The sequence below is a fragment of the Theropithecus gelada genome, chromosome 13, assembly GCF_003255815.1.
Source record: "Theropithecus gelada isolate Dixy chromosome 13, Tgel_1.0, whole genome shotgun sequence".
NCBI lineage: Eukaryota > Metazoa > Chordata > Mammalia > Primates > Cercopithecidae > Theropithecus > Theropithecus gelada.
In genome coordinates, this window is record NC_037681.1 from 59,148,274 (window position 1) to 59,169,851 (window position 21,578).

The window sequence follows — 21,578 nt, forward strand, 5'->3', positions numbered from 1 at the left end:
GCCACCGCACCCAGTCTGAATTTCTTTTTTCTAACAGAAACAATGCTAGGAAATCTTTCTAGGTTTATACAACTCTCTCCATGTCCAAAGTTCTATATAACTGACCATAATGTTTCATTTCATTAAAAGTTAGTTTTAGGCCAGGTGCAGTGACTCACAACTGTAATCCCAACACTTTGGGAGGCAGATGCATGTGGATCACTTGAGCCCAAGAATTCGAGACTAGCCTGGGCAACATGTCAAAACTTCATCCCTACAAAAAAATCAAAAAAAAAAAAAAAAAAAAAGGTAACTGGGCATGGTGGTACATGCCTATAGCCCCAGCTATTTGAGAGGATAAGGTGGGAGGATCTCCTGAATTTGGGAGGCAGAGATTGTAGTGAGCTGAGATCGCGCCACTGTACTCCATCCTAGGCAACAGGGCAAGACTCTGTCTCAAAAAAAAAAAAAAAAAGGAAAAAAAATAGAGAGCTACATACATTCCCTTTTCTGGCCAGATTCTTGTCCCCCAAGGCCTTCCCATAGAGAATTTTTTTTTTTTTTTTTGAGACGAGTCTCGCTCTGTCGCCCAGGCTGGAGTGCAGTGGCCGGATCTCAGCTCACTGCAAGCTCCGCCTCCCGGGTTCACACCATTCTCCTGCCTCAGCCTCACAAGTAGCTGGGACTACAGGCGCCCGCCACCACGCCCGGCTAGTTTTTTGTATTTTTTAGTAGAGACGGGGTTTCACCGTGTTAGCCAGGATGGTCTCGATCTCCCGACCTCGTGATCCGCCCGTCTCGGCCTCCCAAAGTGCTGGGATTACAGGCTTGAGCCACCGCGCCCGGCCTCCATAGAGAAATTTTACAGCTATCACAGTACAGTTCTACAACATGATCTTATGAAATTGATATGTTGGAAGAATGGTTACAAAAGAATTCTTTTGCTTACAAAGGATTTACTTTGCAGTTTTTTTTTGTTTTTTTGAGACGAAGTCTTGCTCTTGTCCCCCAGGCTGAAGTGCAATGGCACGATCTCGGCTCACTGCAATCTCCGCCTCCCGGGTTCAAGCGATTCTCCTGCCTCAGTCTCCTGAGTAGCTGGGATTACAGGTGCGCGCCACCACGCCCAGCTCATTTTTTTTGTATTTTTAGTAAAGATGGGGTTTCACCATGTTGGCCAGGCTGGTCTCAAACTCCTGACCTCAGGTGATCTGCCCACTTCGGCCTCCCAAAGTGCTGGGATTACAGGCGTGAGCCACCGCGCCCAGCCTGCAGTGTTTTTAAAAAACCATTTTTTCCTCATCTATAGTTGAATTTAGAAATTTTTTAAAAAGCATGTTTTGTTTAGTACCTTCCAAATGATTTGAACTTTTCAGAAATGCATCTTCTGGGTAACTAAAATTATTTTTTGTTCCCCCCTTGTCTGACATAGATGATAATATCCTAATGCCGCACCTTACAGATAGTTGGTTGTTTGTCTCTATTTTAACAGCAACACCTCAGACTGAGCTTTGTGTGGAAGAAGTGACCTCAATCAGGAGATCAGGAGCTACCCTCATTACAACCACGTCACTCCACTTCCACTTCAGATATTTCTCATCTGTAAGTGGGGAAACAAATGATGTCACTTACTCTCAGTAAAATAAAAAGTAATCAGGAGGACAAGTTTGAAGATGCCTGTGAAAGTATCCCTGTGGCAACGACGATGAATCTACCATCTTCCTTGGAAGAATGCACCACTGGATTGTATTTATTTCTAAATAATAGATTCTCAGATGCAATAAATCTCATTCATCCATGGTCTAAAAACAGCATGTACCATTCCCTAATGTATGGTATCCTTATGGTTGTCAAGGCCATACTGACTTTTGAGCCACATGATTTACAGATTGGAATGATGGCTGCAAAGGATGCTTTGAAAACCTGTGACAATTTCCGAAAAAAAACTAAAATGACATTGTCTCATCTAGTAAGTAGACAGGGAATAACGGCTATCACAGAAGAGGAATTGCATGCAGAAGTCTGTTATGCTGAGTGTTTGATGTTGAAATCCTTTATATCACTTATACAGGAGGAAAGCATGCTTGCTTTTCTTAAAAGCGGGATCAGTGTTGGGTCAAGTTACCACATATACAAAGACTGTGAACAAGTATTAACACAGATCCCTGACAACCACAGCAAAGCTCACAAACACCTGGTTGGAGGTATAAAATTTGGACTTGGAGCATTCAATTTGATGTTATCACTTATGCCACCAAAGACACTTAAACTACTCAATATTATTGGATATTCTGGTGATAGAGAAGTGGGCTTGGCTTTGCTTCATGAAAGTGCATCTGAAACCCATATAAATAATGTCTTAAGTCTTTTGACTCTACTCTTTTATTACAATTATGTCTATGTAGCTTTTGGTGTTGAAAAGGTTTACAATTCTCCTACAGAGGATCTCTTCCTAGTCTACCTCCAGAAATTTCCAAACTGTGTCATATTTAAATTTTTCCATGCACGTTCTAGTATGCTGAAAGGAGATTTTGAAAATGCACAGTTAAAATTACAGGAGTGCATTTTTACTCAGAATGAATGGAAGCAGGTTCATCACCTCTGTTACTGGGAATTCATGTGGTGCCACATTTTACTGCAGGATTGGAGGCAGGCTTACCACTACGCCAATCTACTGTCTCAACACAGCAGATGGTCCAAGGCAATATACGTGTACAGTAAAGCTATCACCCTGGCTTTGCTTCCTTCTGATTTTGTGAAATCAGTAAGTGAGGATATGAACTCTCTCTTCTTAAAAGTGGAAAGCCTGAAAATCAAATTTTTAGGCAATGCTGTGCCAATAGAGAAGTTTGTTGCAGAGAAGGGTCAGCGCTATGGTACTACAACAGGCTGGTTTACAGCCCAGCCCCTTCTGGAGTTCATATATGCCTGGAGTGGTTTCCTAGTCATGAGCAAAAAGAATGAGCTTATTTCAAGCTGGCTGTCAATAATCGACAAAGGAGAAGACCTTTTACAAGAAAATCCACATGAAGTGTATGGCACAGATGACATAAGTTTATTAAATTTACTGAAAGGCCTATGCCTGAAACACTTAGGCAAATATTCAAAGGCTGAGTATTACTTTAATCGTGTCATTCAAAAGAAGAAATCATTAAAATATGACCACTATTTGGTGCCATATACTTACTATGAACTGGGAATCTTACACTATCTAAAAGGAGACTATGACAGTGCAACAAAAAACCTAGACAACGTAAGAAATTACAAAGACTATTCCATGGAAACCCGATTACAGTTTAGGACTCACATAGCACTTGAACAAATAGCCAAAGAAAAATGACTTAAACACAAAGTGTGGTTTTGTATAGTAGAAGTGAAATATCTACAGCGAGCAAGTAATTAACAGGTAGAAAAATCATATCTTTGCAGAAAAAAATTCAAGAGGCAGCTGCCAAGAATCTGATCAGTAATGAGAAAGGAATGGGCCATGACTTTCCCTCTTTCTTTCTCATACCTATAAAATGCGATGTCTTAGAGGCAAATGAGGTGAAGCACATTCTTGAAAACGAAAAGGCAAATGATGTACATTAAAAAGAATTCTATGTTATAAATTCATCAATTATGTTAGAGAACATTTTCAAAACCTCAAAAACATTTTTAACATCTCACTAGATAATTTATACAACTCACTATGCTAGGAATCCCAGTGCTCTATACATATTTTTATTTAATTGTTTTTCTCTCGGCCTTAGTGCCATCTTCTTGGAAACCTCTGTGCCGTGAGAGCCAAGTGGAGGAAGACGTGAATGCACAGGCTGAAGTGTAAAAGAAGAAAGATGAGGCAGAAGTCCAAGTCAACCAGTAGCTTGTGTACCCAGAAACATGGAATGCCAGAGGCTGGAGATGCTGGTACAAGTTATTGGACTGCATGCTGCTGTCTAAGTGGATCTAGAGCTTCCATCACCATCTGATCACCGATACTACCTCTGATACCCATCTTGCTTGTAACCAAAACAGCCCATGTTGGTTCTTTGCCCTGGAACTGTGACATTCTGTACTATTTCTCTGTTCACTTGTGGCTGAGTATAACAAGCATACAATAAATCACCTCTTCTGCTGTCTTAGCTGAAGAATTAACAAATTTTTAAAAAGACAAATTTCCAAACAATGATGCACCGAATGGCACAGACTCTGAATGATTTTCCATTATACACAATCATTTTTATTGGCTTTTTATACCAGAGGGGCTTGTCCGCCCTGGGTGATCAGTAGTATTTCTTACCCTTTTTTAGTAAGAAGCAGAATGTGAGTTTATAATTTGCCACAGAATAGAGAAGAAAGCCCTCTCCTTCTTCTACACACACATAAACTCTTTGAAGATAACTGGGAGAGGCCAAGAAGATAGATGCAGTGGCAGTCAGAGGAAAAGTTTTGTTACCACGTAATCCTCCCTTTACTTGTCCTCCTTCAGGTGTAATTCTTAATAAGACCAGCTCTTCAACATAATTAAACTGATGGCATCTATCCATTGTGAGTGGGTTAATCTGAGAGTAAATAGCAGCTGTAGGGATGGGGCTTGGTATTGTTTTACTTGCCTTAGGGATTAAAAAAAATGACCTAATTTCCAATTCATTAAGTCTGGCTAAGTGTGTCTGCCTGGTAGTCACCCTTTGAAACAGAACTTGCGCCGGGCGCGGTGGCTCACGCCTGCAATCCCAGCACTTTGGGAGGCCAAGGCAGGTGGATCACGAGGTCAGGAGATCGAGACCATCCTGGCAAACATGGTGAAACCCCGTCTTTACTAAAAAGTACAAAAAATGAGCTAGGTGTGGTGGTGGGCGCCTGTAGTCCCAGCTACTTGGGAGGCTGAGGCAGGAGAATGGTGTTAACCCAGGAGGCAGTGCTTGCAGTGAGCGGAGATCACCGCACTCCAGCCTGGGCGACAGAGGAGACTCTGTCTCAGAAAAAAAAAAAAAACAACCAAAAAAAAAAAAAAACAGAAGTTGCTAGAAAAGCATAGCTTGCTAAAAACATATCAACGAAACATGCTACCTTAATACTTCGGGTATCCAAACAACCAACTCAGACAAGATGAGGAGTTGGTATTTCAAGATTTAGCGGTTTGCTTTTTAAAACATTTTCCTCATCAATTAAAAATAGACTTTGAAGTGAATAATTATGCTTGAGATATTCTTTATTATTTAATTAGTATGGTTATAGTGGTTAAGAGGGCAGGTTCTGGACTGATTACCTGAATTTGTATCCCAGTTCTGCCACTAACTAGCTGTGTGTGGCCTTGGGCCTCTGTATCTCAGATTCCTTGGCTATAAAATAGGGATAATAATAGTATCTGTCTCATGGTTTTGCTATGTTAAGATCGAGCTAATAAACATTTATTACTATAATTACTACTACTACTAATACTACTACTACATTGTTCTGCAGTGGAGGGAACTTTCTTTGAAAGAGCAAAGGTCCTGTCATTACTTGCTTTGTCAATCTGAAATTTGACCTGTTAATTTACTTTTTCTGTTCTGTTTATTTTGGTCACTTATGAAACAAGAAACTCTCTGCCTAAATGCTTTTGGGTTTTGTAAAGTATTTCAACTTCTTCCAGTGAAGAGCACATTTATTAATTGCTTAAACAAATATGTATTGAATGTCTACTGTATGCAGTTACTGAACAGTGCTGAGGATATAAAGTCGGTTTCTCTTCTGAGGGCCTTATTAGGGAGATAATTTAGAAAAGGATTTTGTTTGGCCAGGCACGGTGGCTCACACCTGTAATCCCAGCACTTTGGGAGGCCGAGATGGGTGAATCACTTGAGGTCAGGAGTTCGAGACCAGCCTGGCCAACATGGCGAAACTCCATCTCTACTAAAAATATAAAAATTAGCCGGGCATGGTGGCGCTCGCCTGTAATCCCAGTTACTGGGGACCCTGAGGCACAAGAATCACTTGAACCAGTGAAGTGGAGGTTGCAGTGAGCCAAGATTGCACCACTGCACTTCAGCCTGGGCGACAGAGTGAGAACCTGTCTCCAAAAAGAAAAAAAAAAAAAGAAAGAAAAGGAAAGGGTTTCGTTTGGGTGGAAACACTCAAAACACAGGGATTAGACGGGCATTAATTTGTCCCAAACAAAAGAAATCTGAAGGTAGGTAGTGCAGGTCTGATAGTTCATGGCTCTTTTGATTTTTCTTTTATCTTTCTACTTAGCATGTAAGCCTTCTCATGCATGTCTCCTCGTGATGGAAAGAGGCTGCCTCACCTCTAGGCCTTATGTCCAAGTCAGGCAGGCTGGAGGAAGAATGGTAAAGGGAAAAAAAGATCCTTCTCCTTCCTAGGAGGTTTCGCCTTTTTTATTCCAGAAGGGATGGCCTTCTTAGAGACTTCCATGTGTATCTCATTGGCTAGATGTATTCATATGGCCAGTCCTACCTGCAAGGGAAACTGAAGATTTTTAGCTTTGAAGCCTCATAAGAAGGTTGTGTGAAATGGTTAAGTGAACCAAGCTACATATAGCAGCTGCCAAAACACATATGTCAATAACAATAAGCTACCAAGTGGTATCAAGGGACATAGTTAAAAAGGGTAGTAGGCTGGGTGCGGTGGCTCACGTCTATAATCCCAACTCTTTGGGAGGCCGAGGCAGGCAGATCACTTGAGGTCATGAGTTCGAGAAGAGCTTAGCCAACATGGCAAAACTCCGTCTCTACTAAAAATACAAAAAATTAGCCGGCTGTGGTGCCGGGCACCTGTAATCCCAGCTACTTGGGAGGCTGAAGCAGGAGAATCGCTTGAACCTGGGAGGCAGAGGTTGCAGTAAGCTGAGATGGCGCCACTGCATTCCAGCCTGGGCAACAGAGCAAGACTCCATCTCAAAAAATGAAAAATACAATACAATAAAAAGGGTAGTAGGTGGAATTTCCAGATAGCTGAACACATAGAGATTCCTGGAGGGTGGTGCACCCAGGGAGGACACAGATGCTCCACGTCCCGTCCCCCATATGCATTTTTTTTTCTTTCTTTCTTTCTTTCTTTTTTTTGAGACAGAGTTTCACTCTTGTCACCTAGGCTGGAGTACAATGGCATGATCTTGGTTCACTGCAACCTCTACCTCTCAGGTTCAAGTCATTCTCCCGCCTCAGTCTCTCGAGTAGTTGGGACTACAGGTGCACACCACCACGCCTGGCTCATTTTTGTATTTTCTGTAGAGATGGGGTTTCACCATGTTGGCCAGGCTGGTCTTGAACCCCTGACTGCAGGTGATCCACCCACCTCGGCCTCCCAAAGTGCTGGGGATACAAGTGTGAGTCACTGGGCCTGGCCCCCCATATACATTTCTTCATATGTACCCTTTATAATATTGTTTATAATAAACTGGTAAATGTTGGATCAGTAATTCATATAGGAGTACTGAGCTTGAAAGAATCGTAAGAACTGGCCCAACATGCAGAAGAAATAGAAGCCAATGGCATTGATGTCACTGCACTTTTCTTTTCAAACCATGAAACAAAGATGCTCTAATTAATTTTCTAATGGAGGCAGCTGCTGCTACCCTTGCATTGCCATTTTATTACTATCACATTCCTGCCCTGACAGGGGTAAAGATTTGTGCTGAGAAGCTGTTTGATGAGATTCAGTGTGAGAGCCCCACTTACTTTTTTTTCTCTTCTTTTTTTTTTTGGAGACAAGAGTCTGGCTCTTGCCCAAGCTGGAGTGCAGTGGCACTATCATGGATCACTGCAACCTCTGCCTCCTGGGCTCAAGCAATCCTCCCACCTCAGCCTCAAGAGTAGCTGGGACTACAGGCATGTGCCTCCACACCTAGACAAAATGTTGTATTTTTTGAGGGGACGGGGTTTCACCATGTTGCCCAGGCTGATCTGAAACTCCTGAGCTCAAGTGATCTGCCTTCCTTGGCCCTCAAACTGATGGGATTACAGGTGTGAGTCAGTGTGGCCGGCCAAAAGCCCCACTTTGTAAAGGCTGAAATTCAGTGACACAGATCTCAGACTTCAGGCAATGTGTTGATCAGAATCGCCAGCAATAGTTGACCTTCCTATTGTGGATGGATGAGCAACTGTTAAGTGCTCTGGTGATGGGAGCAACTGGAGCAGTGGACAGATTTATATCCACAGATTTATCAACTTTTTGGTCAAACTAGGTTTTCTAGTGTCACAGATCAAAGCCATCATGACTCTCGTCCCTGCAGCGGAAGTGCGCCCACCCCATCTTCCGCTGCAGAAAGACTCTAGGGAGTTCACTGATAGTGCTGAAGTTAAACTAAAAAGCTTGGATTTTTTTCTTTCACTGGTTTAAAAGATGGAGACTTGGCCGGGCGCGGTGGCTCAAGCCTGTAATCCCAGCACTTTGGGAGGCTGAGACGGGCGGATCACAAGGTCAGGAGATCGAGACCATCCTGGCTAACATGGTGAAACCCCGTCTCTACTAAAAAATACAAAAAACTAGCCGGGCGAGGTGGCGGGCGCCTGTGGTCCCAGCTACTCCGGAGGCTGAGGCAGGAGAATGGTGTGAACCCGGGAGGCGGAGCTTGCAGTGAGCTGAGATCCGGCCACTGCACTCCAGCCTGGGCGACAGAGCCAGACTCAGTCTCAAAAAAATAAAAATAAAAAAAAAAATAAATAAAAGATGGAGACTTGGAAGCCTGTAGCCAGTCTGTCCAGTCAGGGTGTGTACATTAAGACATCATCCACCCTAAATAGTGCATTCTTTTCTCAGGGACTTTTTAGAAAAACTTGAACTGAACTCTCTCCTAGCAAATGAAATCTCACATCAATCAACAGATATTTAAGTGCTTACTGTGAGTCTTAAAAAGGTTTATTTTAGGTTGGACAGGGTGGCTCATGCCTGTAATCCCAGCACTTTGGGAGGCTGCCTTTGGGAGCTGGAATTAATCAATTATAGTTATCTTGATTTCTAGTTCTTAGTCTGATTTTAAAGTTTTCTACTGGACGTGGTGGCGCACGCCTGTGGTCCCAGCTACTTGAGTGGCTGAGGTGGGAAGAACAGTTGAGCCCGGGAGTTTGAGGCTGCAAGTGAGCTATGATTATACCATTACACTCCAGCCTGGGTGACAGTGTAAGACCCAGTCTCTCAGAAAAGTTTTCTGATTTTAAACCACTATAATGTAGTTTTTTTTGGTGGTGGTGGTGGGGGAATGTAATTTCATTTTAATAAATATCCATTTGGAATCTAGGTAACACTGAGCTACAGCATTTAGATAGGTACTTTAAAACCAAATTATAACATGATTCAACTATATACAACTGTGAATGCACCAGCTCATTTGGCTTTTCAGTCTAACTTTAGAGCAGATGCTTTCAGTTTAATTGCAATGTCACTGTTTTCTCCGAATACACTGTTATAGGACGAACAGGTTTGTATGCCCACTGCACAGTAACAGATCCATTACACTGAGACAGCAGGGATGTGGCAGAGAGTTTAATGACGGCAGAGCACCGAGTAAGGAGATGAGGAGATGGGAGAAGACTTTCAAACCCATCTCTCCAAGGAGTTCTGAGCCTGGGTTTTTTATTGTGTTTTGTTTTGTTTTTTGAAACTGAGTTTCGCTCTTGTTGCCCAGGCTGGAATGCAATGGCATGATCTAGGCTCACTGCAACCTCTGCCTCCCGGGTTCAAGAGATTCTCCTGCCTCAGCCTCCCGAGTAGCTGGAATTACAGGCATCCAACACCACGCCTGGCTAATTTTTTGTATTTTTAGTAGAGACGGGGTTTCACCATGTTGGCCAGGCTGGTCTCAAACTCCTGACCTCAGGTGATCCACCTGTCTCAGCCTCCCAGAGTGCTGGGATTACAGGCGTGACCCACCATGCCCGGCCCTGGGCTTGGGTTTTAAAGGCTATCATGAAGGGCAAGGGGCCAGAGATTTGGGGTTATCAATTGGTTTTAAAGGCTATCATGAAGGGCAAGGGGTCAGAGATTTGGGGTTATCAACTGGTCAGGGCAAAAGGGATGAAATCATCAGGATGTGGAAACTGCATTCTCTGGTGAATCAGCTTTTTGTGAGGTCCCTCAGACCAGCTGGCATCAGCGAGGTCCTGCAGATCAGCTGGCATAGGAGTGTTACCAGTATGTGGGATCTGAAGGCATGTCTCAAAGGGAAACCCTTTAATAATGTTCAGGTTATCTCTAGAGCAGTTATGGGGGACTAAAATCTTCTAACGGGGTCTACATGATCCTAGGATAATAGGCGCCAAACAACTACAAGGAAGCAGGTCAGGATTAAGCTGACCTCAGGATCAAGCTGGCCTCAGGATTAAGCTGACCTCAGGGTTAAGCTGACCTCAGGATCAAGCTGACCTCAGGATCAAGCTGACCTCAGGGTTAAGCTGACCTCAGGATCAAGCTGGCCTCAGGATTAAGCTGACCTCAGGATTAAGCTGGCCTCAGGATTAAGCTGACCTCAAGATTAATGCTGCATGTGCTGCAAACTTGGTTTACTTTTGTTTCTTCCCCGATTAATCTTATAAAGTTTATAGGGGCGGTTTCAATGTTGGAGTTAGATGAGGACTTGCTTTAGTTCTACAACTAAAAGGTTTTTTATGGTGGCTTTCTCATCACAAAGCAAAGATCTTCTGCAAAGATGAATTTAAGTTTCCACTTCCTGCAATGTAGGAAACTTCTCAAAGCTCAAAGTTTCAGAATTCCAAAGGGCTCTTGAGGGCCTTTTCCTCTTGGAAGTCCTCTCTCTGTCACTAGAGAGAGGGCTGTTTTCTTTTTCTTTTCCTTTTTTTTTTTTTTTTTTTTTGAGATGGAGTCTCGCTCTGTTGCCAGGCTGGGGTGCAGTGGCACGATCTCGGCTCACTGCAACCTCCGCCTCCCAGGTTCAAGCAATTCTCCCGTCTCAGTCTCCCGGGTACCTGGAATTATAGGCGCCTACCACCATGCCCCAACTGCTGACCTTAGATGATCCACCCACCTCGGCCTCTCAAAGTGCTGAGATTACAGTCTGGGCCACTGCACCTGGCCCTTAATCTCTTTTCTAACAAAATTTGGTGTATGCTGTGTTTTTTTTTTAAGACAGGGTCTTGACAAAATGTTGGGATCACAGGTGTGAGCCACTGCACCCAGCAAAGTGCTCACATCCATTTAGTTTAATTTTTAGTGCCAGTTTATTAGAGCTTGAAGAAGGTACCTCACTGTCGCTTTCCTGTACATAAACATAGATATAGTGCTATTGAAGCACTTTTTCCTTCGTTCTGTTTTTTTCTTAACATTTCCATTGAACAGATGATTTTTCTTTCTTTTTTTTGAGATGGAGTCTCGCTCTGTCACCCAGGCTGGAGTACAGTGGCGTGATCTTGGCTTCTTGCAGCCTCCCCCTTCTGGGTTCAAGTGATTCTCCTGCCTCAGTCACCCAAGTAGCTGGGACCACAGATGAGCACCACCACACCCAACTCATTTTTGTATTTTTAGTAGAAATGGGGTTGCACCATGTTGGCCAGACTGGTCTCGAACTCCTGACCTCAAGCAATCCTCCCGCCTCAGTATCCCAAAGTACTGGGATTAAGGAGTGAGTCACCACACCCAACCAAAGCATTTTCATCCTTGGAAAACAATCTTACCTTCACTTTACTGCCAGGGAAACCAATCTTCCCTCTCTGAGGTTGTAAAATCTTCCCTCTGGGCAGGGTAGATAACACTAATCAATTTGGAGACCCATCTCTCTAAGATTGGACCCTCCCTTCCTCCCTCCCTCCCTCCCTCCCTTCCTTCCTTCTTCCCTCTCTCCCTCTCTCTGTCTCTCTCTCTGTCTCTCTTTCTCTCTTTTCAATGTCTTGCCCTGTCGCCCAGGCTGGAGTGCAGTGGTGCAATCTCAGCTTACTGCAACCTCTGCCTCCCAGGTTCAAGTGATTCTTCGTTCCTCGGCCTCCTGAGCAGCTGGGACTACAGGCACGCACCACCACACCCAGCTAATTTTTTGTATTTTTAGTAGAGATGGGGTTCCACCATGTTGGCCAGGCTGGTCTCCAACTCCTGACCTCAAGCAATCCACCGGCCTTGGCCTCCCAAAGTGCTGGGATTGCAGTCATAAGCCATCTCTCCCAGCCTAAAATTGGATTTTCTTTTTCTTTTTCTTTTCTTTTTCTTTTTTTTTTTTTTTTTGAGATGGAGTCTCGCTGTGTCACCCGGACTGGAGTGCAGTAGTGTGATCTCAGCTCACTACAACCTCCACCTCCTGGGTTCAATTGATTCTCCTGCCTCAGCCTCCTGAGTAGCTGGGATTACAGGTACATGTCACTATGCCCGGCTAATTTTTGTATTTTTAGCAGAGATGGGGTTTCATCATATTGGTCAGGCTGGTCTTGAACTCCTGATCTCGTGATCCTCCCACCTCGGCCTCCCAAAGTGCTGGGATTACAGGCGTGAGCCACTGTGCCCGGCCCACATTTTCTATTAGAAAGATGGTTGTTCTGGAGTCTTTTTCATAATACTATTATTCTAAGCAGGAAAGTATATTTTATATAATGTCTCATGGTGTAGCTGCTCTATACTTCACTATTTTCCCCATATCCAATTTCTCAGCATCCTTTCTAATATACTAATTTAATCATATCATCATCCCATAAAGCAACATTTCCTGATTCTCTGTAGCTTATTTACTGATTCTAATCCTTTCTAATATACTAATTGAATCATGCCACTCCATATATCAAAATTTCCCCATTGTCTATAGCCTGTGTACTCATTCACCAAATGAGTGAATGTTTGAAAGTAATTAGAATAGTGCCTGGCACAAGTTCTAACAAACAGAAGTTAGTTAAAGAAGTGACCGGGTGCTGTGTCTCACCCCTGTAATCCTAGTACTTTGGGAGGCCAAGGCGGGCAGATTGCTTGAGCCCAGCAGTTCAAGACCAGTGTAGCAACACAGTGAGAACCCGTCTCTAGAAAAAATTACCCAGGCATGGTGGAGCGTTCCTATAGTCCCAACTACTTGGGAGGCCAAGGCAGGAGGATTACTTGATCCTGGGAGATCAAGGCTGCAATGAGTCGAGTGGTACCACTACACTCCAGCCTGCGTGACAGAGTAAGACTGTATAAAATAATAATAATAATAAATAAATAAAATAAGTCATTTTGGATTTGGCAGAGAAAGGTATGTGTGTGTTTGTGGGTTTGAGGGTGAGGCTGGCAAATCTTTGGAAGGAGATGGAGGAGAAGTAGAAAAGCAGAGAATGTGAAGGGAGGGACACCAAATGGAGTGAAAGGCTCTAGGGGGACCAACGGTAAGGGCTGACCTAGGAAAGGAGGTAGCCCCATTTGAACTCAGTGACAACCAGCTACAGGAGAGGGCCATTCTGAGAACTTGTGTTAGGAAGTGGGCTGGGCACCAGTCTCTTAGAAGTCAGTGATTTGCATCAGCAGTTCCTGAGAATTTTACTTACAAGGCTAAAGGGGCAAAAAGGTAGGGAAATTGCCCCAGTCTCATCACCTTAAAAAGAGTAACTGGCCAGGCAGGGTGACTCATGCCTGTAATCCCAGCACTTTGTGAGGCTGAGGCAAGAGGATCGCTTGAGCTCAGGAGTTAGAAACCATCCTGGGCAACATGGCAAGACCTTGTCTCTACCAAAAATTAAAACAAACAAACAAACAAACAAACATCAGCAGGGAGGGCATGGTGGCACACGCTTGTAGTCCCTGTTACTCTGTGTCCGGAGCTGCACGCCCCGGCCATAGCGAATAATAATTGACGATTAAAAACGCCTGAGCTTTATTCATTTCCACCTTACACCTCCTCCCTATCTTTGCCTTTTCCCCTGTATTAATACCTCATAAAAGATGGCGCTCTTCCTGCTTCTTCTTCAACCATTTTTCCCGCGCCCGCGAAAATTGCTACCTGACAGCGCAGGCGCCACATGACGTTCGACCAGAGAAACCAATACCTATCTGGCCACACCCTCCGCGATGAGATCATTTTCGCCTTGGCCCAACCCCTTCCCCTTCAAGTGTATATAAGGCACTGCATTACCGCCATTAAAAGAGACTTGATCAGAGCACTGTCTTGTCTCCATTTCTCGTGTCTCTTGTTCCCCAAATTCCCACTCCCTCCTCCAGGGCCTGCTTCGACGATCCCGCGGGCCGGGATAACTCTGGAAGCTGAGACAGGAGGATCGCTTGAGCCCAGGAAGTCCAGTCTGCAGTGAATCATGGCCCTTGCACCGCACTTCACCCCGGGAGAAAGAATGAGACCTTGTCTCAAAACCAAAAACAAAACAAAACAAAAAGGATGGGGAGTAACTGAAGTTTACCTTGACACTCGTTTCTATTTGTAGAATACACACACACACACACACACACACACACACAGGCCAAAGTCTTTCATTCTGGAGTATAGAGTACAGCTTAAAATGAAAATGAACAGTTTGTTGGTGGGGCACAGTGGCTCACGCCTGTAATCCCAGCACTTTGGGACGCTGAGGCAGGCGGATCACAAGGTCAAAAGATCGAGACCATCCTGGCCAACATGGTGAAATCCCGTGTCTACTAAAAAATACAAAAATTAGCTGGGCGTGGTGGCGGGTGCCTGTAGTCCCAGCTACTCAGGAGACTGAGGCAGGAGAATTGCTTGAACCTGGGAGGTGGAGGTTGCAGTGAGCTGAGATCATGCCAATGCACTCCAGCCTGGCGATACAGCGAGACTCCGTCTCGAAAAAAAGAAAAAAAAAAAGAAAATGAAGTTTGTCACATGTTGGTTGTAACTCTTTTGGACCGAATTTTTACTAGTTCAAGTGTTTTCCTTCACACTATGATAACAATTGGCACTTATATGAGCTCTTTGTAGATTTACAGAGGGCGTTAACCAGCAAAATCTAACAATCCACTAAAACTACATTAATATAATCAGCCAATCATGTAATGAATAAAGGCTATGGGAAAGATTATTGAAATGATGACAATAAGAAAATATACTTTGAAGATTACATGGAATTTAAATTTCAAGGAGTAAGGGAAAAGCTGATTAATTTTTGATGCTTTCTACACCTTTAATAGTCTTTTCATTCGGTTTTTGTAAATCTCCCTTGGTTTTTACATTTCCAGGAATTCAGCGTTTAGCACCTAGTACCATTTTTTAGTCCTAAAAAAGATTCTGGATCATGCCAGAAGCCAGTTAAGTGCGTGACCAGAAATCTGTAGCAGAAGCAAGTCTTTTGCACTTTTCCACTGGAGGGGTTTATAGAGAGTGATCTGCTAGATGAAATTCAACCCGGTTTGGTTCATTTCTTTCCAGCTTCTGCACCTTTAACAAGATTGTACTGAGTGCACATCCCAAAGGAGCAGGCATTTTAATTGCCCTATACAAGCCAAGCAAACAAGAAATACCTTGGCAGTGTCAGAGACGTTGGAATCAGAGTGACTCCATTTTGAGTGAGGGCTAGGGAAATGAGGCAGAGACTTGCTGGGCTGCATTCTCAGAAAGTTAGGCATTCCCAGCCTCTTGATGTTTATGGTTAAGGGAACAAATTAATAACGTTTGCCGCTGGGCGCGGTGGCTCACACCTGTAACCCCAGCACTTTGGGAAGCTGAGGCGAGCGGATCACTTGAGGTTGGGAGTTTGAGACCAGTCTGGCCAACACTGCAAAACCCCGTCTCTACTAAAAATACAAAAATTAGCCAGATGTGGTGGCGCATGCCTGTAATCCTAGCCACTGGGGAGGCTAAGGCACGAGAATCGCTTGAACCCGGGAGGTGGAGGTTCTCAGTGAGCCGGGATCACACCATTGCACTCCACCTGGGTGACAGCGTGAGACTCTGTCTCAAAAAAAAAAAAAAAAAAAAAAAGTTTACTAAACAGACCCAGACTTGGAAGGGTCCAGATATCCCAATATCTGGAGAACAAAGGCATTCCTAATTTTGCTTTAAAGATAATAATATTGATGTTTGCAAAATACAGTAATTAAGAAAATTAATCCTTTTATCATAAACCCTTGAAGTAGAGCGCATCTCCTCATATATAGGACTATTGTATCTAGGATGGACATGTTCCCCTTACTTTCGGGAACATCCTACTCTGTCTACCGAGCAGCTGTTCTTTCACCACTTTACTTTCTTAATAAACTTGCTTTTGCTTTGCACTGCGGACTCGCTCTAAATTCTTTCTTGCGCGAGATCCAACAACTCTCTCGGGGTCTGGATCAGGACCCCTTTCCTGTAGTAGCCCTGTCGCTCTTCTCCACGGCACGTTCACCTCACATTCCTAGAGCTTTAGGATTTACCCTGAGGGTTCATGTGCTTTGATTCTAAGGCAAAAGTGCATTTCCAAGTCTACCATCATTGAGGACCTAGTACGAGCTTTTTCCTCTTTATTTATTTTTATTTTTAATTTTTTTGAGACGAAGTTTCGCTCTTGTTGCCTAGGCTGGAGTGCAATGGTGCGGTCTCGGCTCACTGCAACCTCCGCCTCACGGGTTCAAGCGATTCTCCTGTCTCAGCCTCGTGAGTAGCTGGGATTACAGGCGCCCGCCACTAGGCCCGGCTAATTTTTTGTATTTTTAGTAGAGACGGGGTTTCACCATGTTGGCCAGGCTGGTCTCGAATTCCTTACCGGTCTCGAACTCCTGACCAGTCTCAAACTCCTGATCCGCCCGCCTTGGTGTCCCAACGTGCTGGGATTACAGGCGTGAGCCACCGCGCCCGGCCGCTTTTTCCTCTTTAAAGAAAAAAAAGAGATTATTTGAAATGTCCGTCGTGGCAATGGAGAGGGATAGCCCTAGAGGACATGCGGGCTTATTATTATTATTAGAGAAGAATTTTAGCCCCTGTCCGCTTCCTACACTGGAGATTCCGCGACTCCCAGACCTCCAAGTAGGACTACAAAACAGAGGATTCTGGGGGAAGGAAGTGACGATCGGCGCAAAGCATGCTGGTCTCAGGCGGGCTCCTCTCAACGGTCCTTCCTCAAAGCGTGGTTGCTGAGTACCCAGTGTTGCAAGGAGTTTTTTAACCGGTATTTTTCTCGTTTATCAGGTACTTAAACGTTAAGTACCACTTGGTTTTGAGTACAGCCTTAGGTGTCGTGTGGCTGCAGGACAGGACCAGAAATCTAAGCTCTAGAGCTCTGGCCGGTGCCCCCTCGTTTGTGCATCCTTCAAACAAATTTTAAGGACAGTTGTCATAAATCGGGGTGCCTCTCGATGGCGGGATCCAGCGGAGACACAGAGCCAGAGAGCGCGTGGGTGGATATCAGGAGAGTTCTCTGCTTCAGTTGAGGAGTGGGACGAAGTCCTTTGGTCGATGGAAGGAAAAGCAGAGTTGAAGGGTTTGAGCATCATCTGCAGGCCAGAATTAAAGCGATTTGGAATGTGGTTGTGCACCGGAATAGATATGTGCTGGGTGAATTTCCTGACTGCACCCGCGGCAAATTGGTGTCCCCTCTGCTTTAGGCCGAATTGTACATATTAACTATTTTCCTGAGAAACAAAAATTCTCAAGCAGCCTTTACACGTGTTCTTTTCCCCAACTATAGTATGAGTTCCTATCAGTACATGCATTAATAATTAATTGTGTTAAGTAACTTATTACGAACTTGAGGCAAATCACAGATGTTCTCTGTCTCTAGGATAGGATGGAGATTAGGGATAAGACATTTGCTTAGGTGGAACATATATTAACCAGCAATGGTGGTTGTTTCAGACCTAGACAGGTGGCAATCATGAGTGAATGGATGAAGAAAGGCCCCTTAGAATGGCAAGATTACATTTACAAAGAGGTCCGAGTGACAGCCAGTGAGAAGAATGAGTATAAAGGATGGGTTTTAACTACAGACCCAGTCTCTGCCAAGTGAGTATGCATCCTACTTCCCTGAAATCTTGACACCCCTTTGTGCTACCTGTATGTTATAGACAAACAAAGCAGATAAATGAAAGGCTAATTATTAATACTTTCATCTAAGAATTTTTTGTTTGTTTGAGACAGGGTCTCACTGTCACCCAGGCTGGAATGCAGTGGCGAGATCTCAGCTTTCTGTAACCTCTGTCTCGCAGGTTCAAGCGATCGATTCTCCTGCCTCAGCCTCCTGAGTAGCTGGGACTACAGGCATTCGCCACCACGTCTGATTTTTGTATTTTTTGTAGAGACGGGGTTTTGCCGTGTTGCCCAGGTTGGTCTCAAACTCCTGAGCTCCAAGGATCTGCCCGCCTTAGCCTCCTAGAGTGCTGGCATTACAGACTGAGTCACTGTACCCAGCCTACATATGAGAACTTAACTGCCTTTGAATCTAAATGCTGTTCCGACTATAGATTACATTATCAGACCAGGCAACTTCATAGAAATGGGGCATAAAAATTATTCTTACCATATATATATACACACACATATATATACACATATATATGTGTGTGTGTGTGTGTGTGTGTGTGTGTGTATATATATATATATATATATTTTTTTTTTTGCAGGGGGGGATGAAGTCTCATTCTGTTGCCCAGGCTGGAGTGGTGCAGTGGTGTGATCTTGGCTCACTGCAACTTCCACCTCCCAGGTTCAAGCGATTCTTGTGCCTCAGCCTCCCGAGTAGCTGGGGTTACACGCATGTGCCAACATGCCCCACTAATTTTTTGTATTTTTAGTAGAAATGGGGTTTCGCGGCTGGGCGCGGTGGCTCAAGCCTGTAATCCCAGCACTTTGGGAGGCCGAGATGGGCGGATCACGAGGTCAGGAGATCGAGACCATGCTGGCTAACACGGTGAAACCCCGTCTCTACTAAAAAATACAAAAAATTAGCCGGGCGAGGTGGCGGGCGCCTGTGGTCCCAGCTACTCGGGAGGCTGAGGCGGGAGAATGGCGTGAACCCAGGAGGCGGAGCTTGCAGTGAGCTGAGATCCGGCCACTGCACTCCAGCCTGGGCGACAGAGCCAGACTCCGTCTCAAAAAAAAAAAAAAAAAAAAAAAAAAAAGAAATGGGGTTTCGCTATGTTGGCCAGGCTGGTCTTGAACTCCTGACCTCAGGTGATCTGCCCACCTTGGCCTCCCAAAGTGCTAGGATTATAGGCTTGAGCCACTGTCCCCAGCCTATAAGTTTGTTTATATATACTTCACTATATCTCTTAAAAGATAAGGACTTTAAATAAATGTAACCACAAAAACTTTTTTTTTTTGAGATGGAGTCTCGCTGTGTTGCCCAGGCTGGAGTGCAGTGGCATGATCTCAGCTCACTGCAACCTCTACCTCCCCGTTTCAAGTGATTCTCCTGCCTCAGCCTCCTAAGTGGCTGGATTACAGGCACATATTTTTAGTACAGATGGGGTTTCACCGTGGTAGCCAGGGTGGTCTCCATCTCCTGACGTTGTGATCCTTGTGATCCTGTGATCCGCCCGCCTGACCTCCCAACCAAAGTGTTGGGATTATAGGCGTGAGCCACCTCACCTGGCCTTTTTTTTTTTGGAGACAGAGCCTTTTTCTGTCAGCCAGGCTGGAGTTCAATGGCTCCATCTCGGCTCACTGCAGTCTCTGCTTCCCGGATTCAAGTGATTCTCCTGCCTCAGCCTCCCGAGTAGCTGTGATTATAGACGTGTGCCACCACACCCAACTAATTTTTGTATTTTTAGTAGAGATGGGGTTTCACCATGTTGGCCAAGCTGGTCTTGAACTCCTGACCTCAAGTGATTTACCCGTCTTGTCCTCCCAAAGTGCTGGGATTACAGGTGTGAGCCACTGTGCCCAGCCTAGTTATTGTTTTTTTAACTCTAAAAGTTAAGTCTACCCTGCCTTTTTTTTTTTTTTTTTTTGGAGACGGAGTCTCGCTCTGTTGCCCAGGCTGGAGTGCAGTGGCCGGATCTCAGCTCACTGCAAGCTCCGCCCCCCGGGTTTACGCCATCCTCCTGCCTCAGCCTCCCGAGTAGCTGGGACTACAGGCGCCCGCCACCTCGCCCGGCTAGTTTTTTTGTATTTTTTAGTAGAGACGGGGTTTCACCGTGTTAGCCAGGATGGTCTCGATCTCCTGACCTCGTGATCCGCCCGTCTCGGCCTCCCAAAGTGCTGGGATTACAGGCTTGAGCCACCGCGCCCGGCCTTTTTTTTTTTTTTTCCCCAAGATGGAGTCGTGCTCTGTTGCCCAAGCTGAAGTACAGTGTCGTGACCTCGGCTCACTATAACCTCCGCCTCCCAGGTTCAAGCAATTCTCTGCCTCAGCCTCCCAAGTAGCTGGGATTACAGGTGCCTGCCATCACGCCGGGCTAATATTCGTATTTTTTGTAGAGATTGGGTTTCACCATCTTGGCCAGAGACTGGTCTTGAACTCCTGACCTCATGATCCACCTGCCTCGGCCTCCCAAAGTGCTGGGATTACAGGTGTGAGCCACCACGCCTAGCTATCCTGCCTTCTTTTCTAATACACATTTAAGGCATTCATAACTCTTGTTTAGTCCTTTAATTGTATCCCACAATGATTGGCTGTAGGCTAGGCAAAAAGTTTACATATTTAGAATCCTTAGTGAATATTTGTTGAATAAATGGAAGCATTCGTTGGTGACAGGATTCATTTCAAACAGAGTAGAGTGTCATCTATTATTTTAGTGACCTACTTGGGTTGATGATGCCTCTGAACTTACTTTTCCTCCAAAGTATCGTCCTTGTGAACTTCCTTGAAGATGGCAGCATGTCTGTGACCGGAATTATGGGACATGCTGTGCAGACTGTTGAAACTGTGAATGAAGGGGACCATAGAGTGAGGGAGAAGCTGATACATTTGTTCACGTCTGGAGACTGCAAAGCGTACAGCCCAGAGGATCTGGAAGAGAGAAAGAACAGCTTAAAGAAATGGCTTGAGAAGAACCACATCCCCATCACTGAACAGGGAGATTCTCCAAGGACTCTCTGTGTGGCTGGGGTCCTGACTATCGACCCACCATATGGTCCAGAAAATTGCAGCAGCTCTAATGAGATTATTCTGTCTCGTGTTCAGGATCTTATTGAAGGACATCTTACAGCTTCCCAATGAGAGGCCAGGAAGTGTGAACATACTGATAGAAAAAGACTATTTTTTATCCCTCATAAAATGTTTTGAATGTTAAGTTCATCATCTGATTGTAGGACTTTAAAGGTACATGACTCTGTGTGTGTGTGTGTGTGTGTGTGTAATTCTTTGTTTTTTTTTTATTTTATTTTATTTTTTTTTTTTTGAGACGGAGTCTCGCTCTATCTCCCGGGCTGGAGTGCAGTGGCCTGATCTCAGCTCACTGCAAGCTCCGCCTCCCGGGTTGAAGCCATTCTCCTGCCTCAGCCTCCCGAGTAGCTGGGACTACGGGCGCCCGCCACCTCGCCCGGCTGGTTTTTTGTATTTTTTTAGTAGATACGGGGTTTCACCGGGTTAGCCAGGATGGTCTCGATCTCCTGACTTCGTGATCCGCCCGTCTCGGCCTCCCAAAGTGCTGGGATTACAGGCTTGAGCCACCGCGCCCGGCCATGTGTGTGTAATTCTTTGTTTTGGTAAAATCAAAGGAGCGGGTTATAAGTGCTAATTTCCTTGGGAAATTAATGAACTAGGGCAAGGATAGCATCCCATGCAATAAAATTAGCACAGGGACTTCAGAATTGTATGGGTCTTTTCTTTTTTCTT

The 21,578-nt window shown here is 44.7% G+C and overlaps 2 protein-coding genes and 1 pseudogene across 3 annotated transcripts; all 3 read left to right on the forward strand.

The window, feature by feature from the left end:
- Positions 1-1,600: 1,600 nt before the first annotated feature.
- LOC112604486 (tetratricopeptide repeat protein 39B-like) lies at positions 1,601-3,319 on the forward strand. The gene has a single exon (XM_025353520.1). The coding sequence runs from the start codon at positions 1,601-1,603 to the stop codon at positions 3,317-3,319; it is 1,719 nt and encodes a 572-aa protein (XP_025209305.1).
- A 1,229-nt stretch (positions 3,320-4,548) lies between these two features.
- On the forward strand, positions 4,549-8,342 carry LOC112604487 (annotated as a pseudogene).
- Positions 8,343-16,879: 8,537 nt separating this feature from the next.
- On the forward strand, positions 16,880-21,033 carry GEMIN6 (gem nuclear organelle associated protein 6). Of its 2 annotated transcripts, none has more exons than XM_025354270.1 (3): positions 16,880-16,970; positions 17,657-17,803; positions 20,585-21,033. In XM_025354270.1, the coding sequence occupies exons 2-3, from the start codon at positions 17,676-17,678 to the stop codon at positions 20,958-20,960; spliced, it is 504 nt and encodes a 167-aa protein (XP_025210055.1). In that variant the 5' UTR covers positions 16,880-16,970; positions 17,657-17,675; the 3' UTR covers positions 20,961-21,033. The 2 variants fall into 2 exon arrangements, with proteins under 2 accessions (XP_025210055.1, XP_025210056.1); XM_025354271.1 differs by having other exon boundaries at positions 16,906-16,990.
- The last annotated feature ends 545 nt before the right edge of the window (positions 21,034-21,578 follow it).

Excerpts from the sequence above, each read along its gene's own strand:
- LOC112604486 (XM_025353520.1), top strand. The coding sequence starts at position 1,601 with ATGTCACTTACTCTCAGTAAAATAAAAAGTAATCAGGAGGACAAGTTT.
- GEMIN6 (XM_025354270.1), top strand. The coding sequence starts at position 17,676 with ATGAGTGAATGGATGAAGAAAGGCCCCTTAGAATGGCAAGATTACATT. Across the intron at positions 17,804-20,584 it reads ACAGACCCAGTCTCTGCCAA|TATCGTCCTTGTGAACTTCC; the intron begins GTGAGTATGCAT and ends TTTCCTCCAAAG.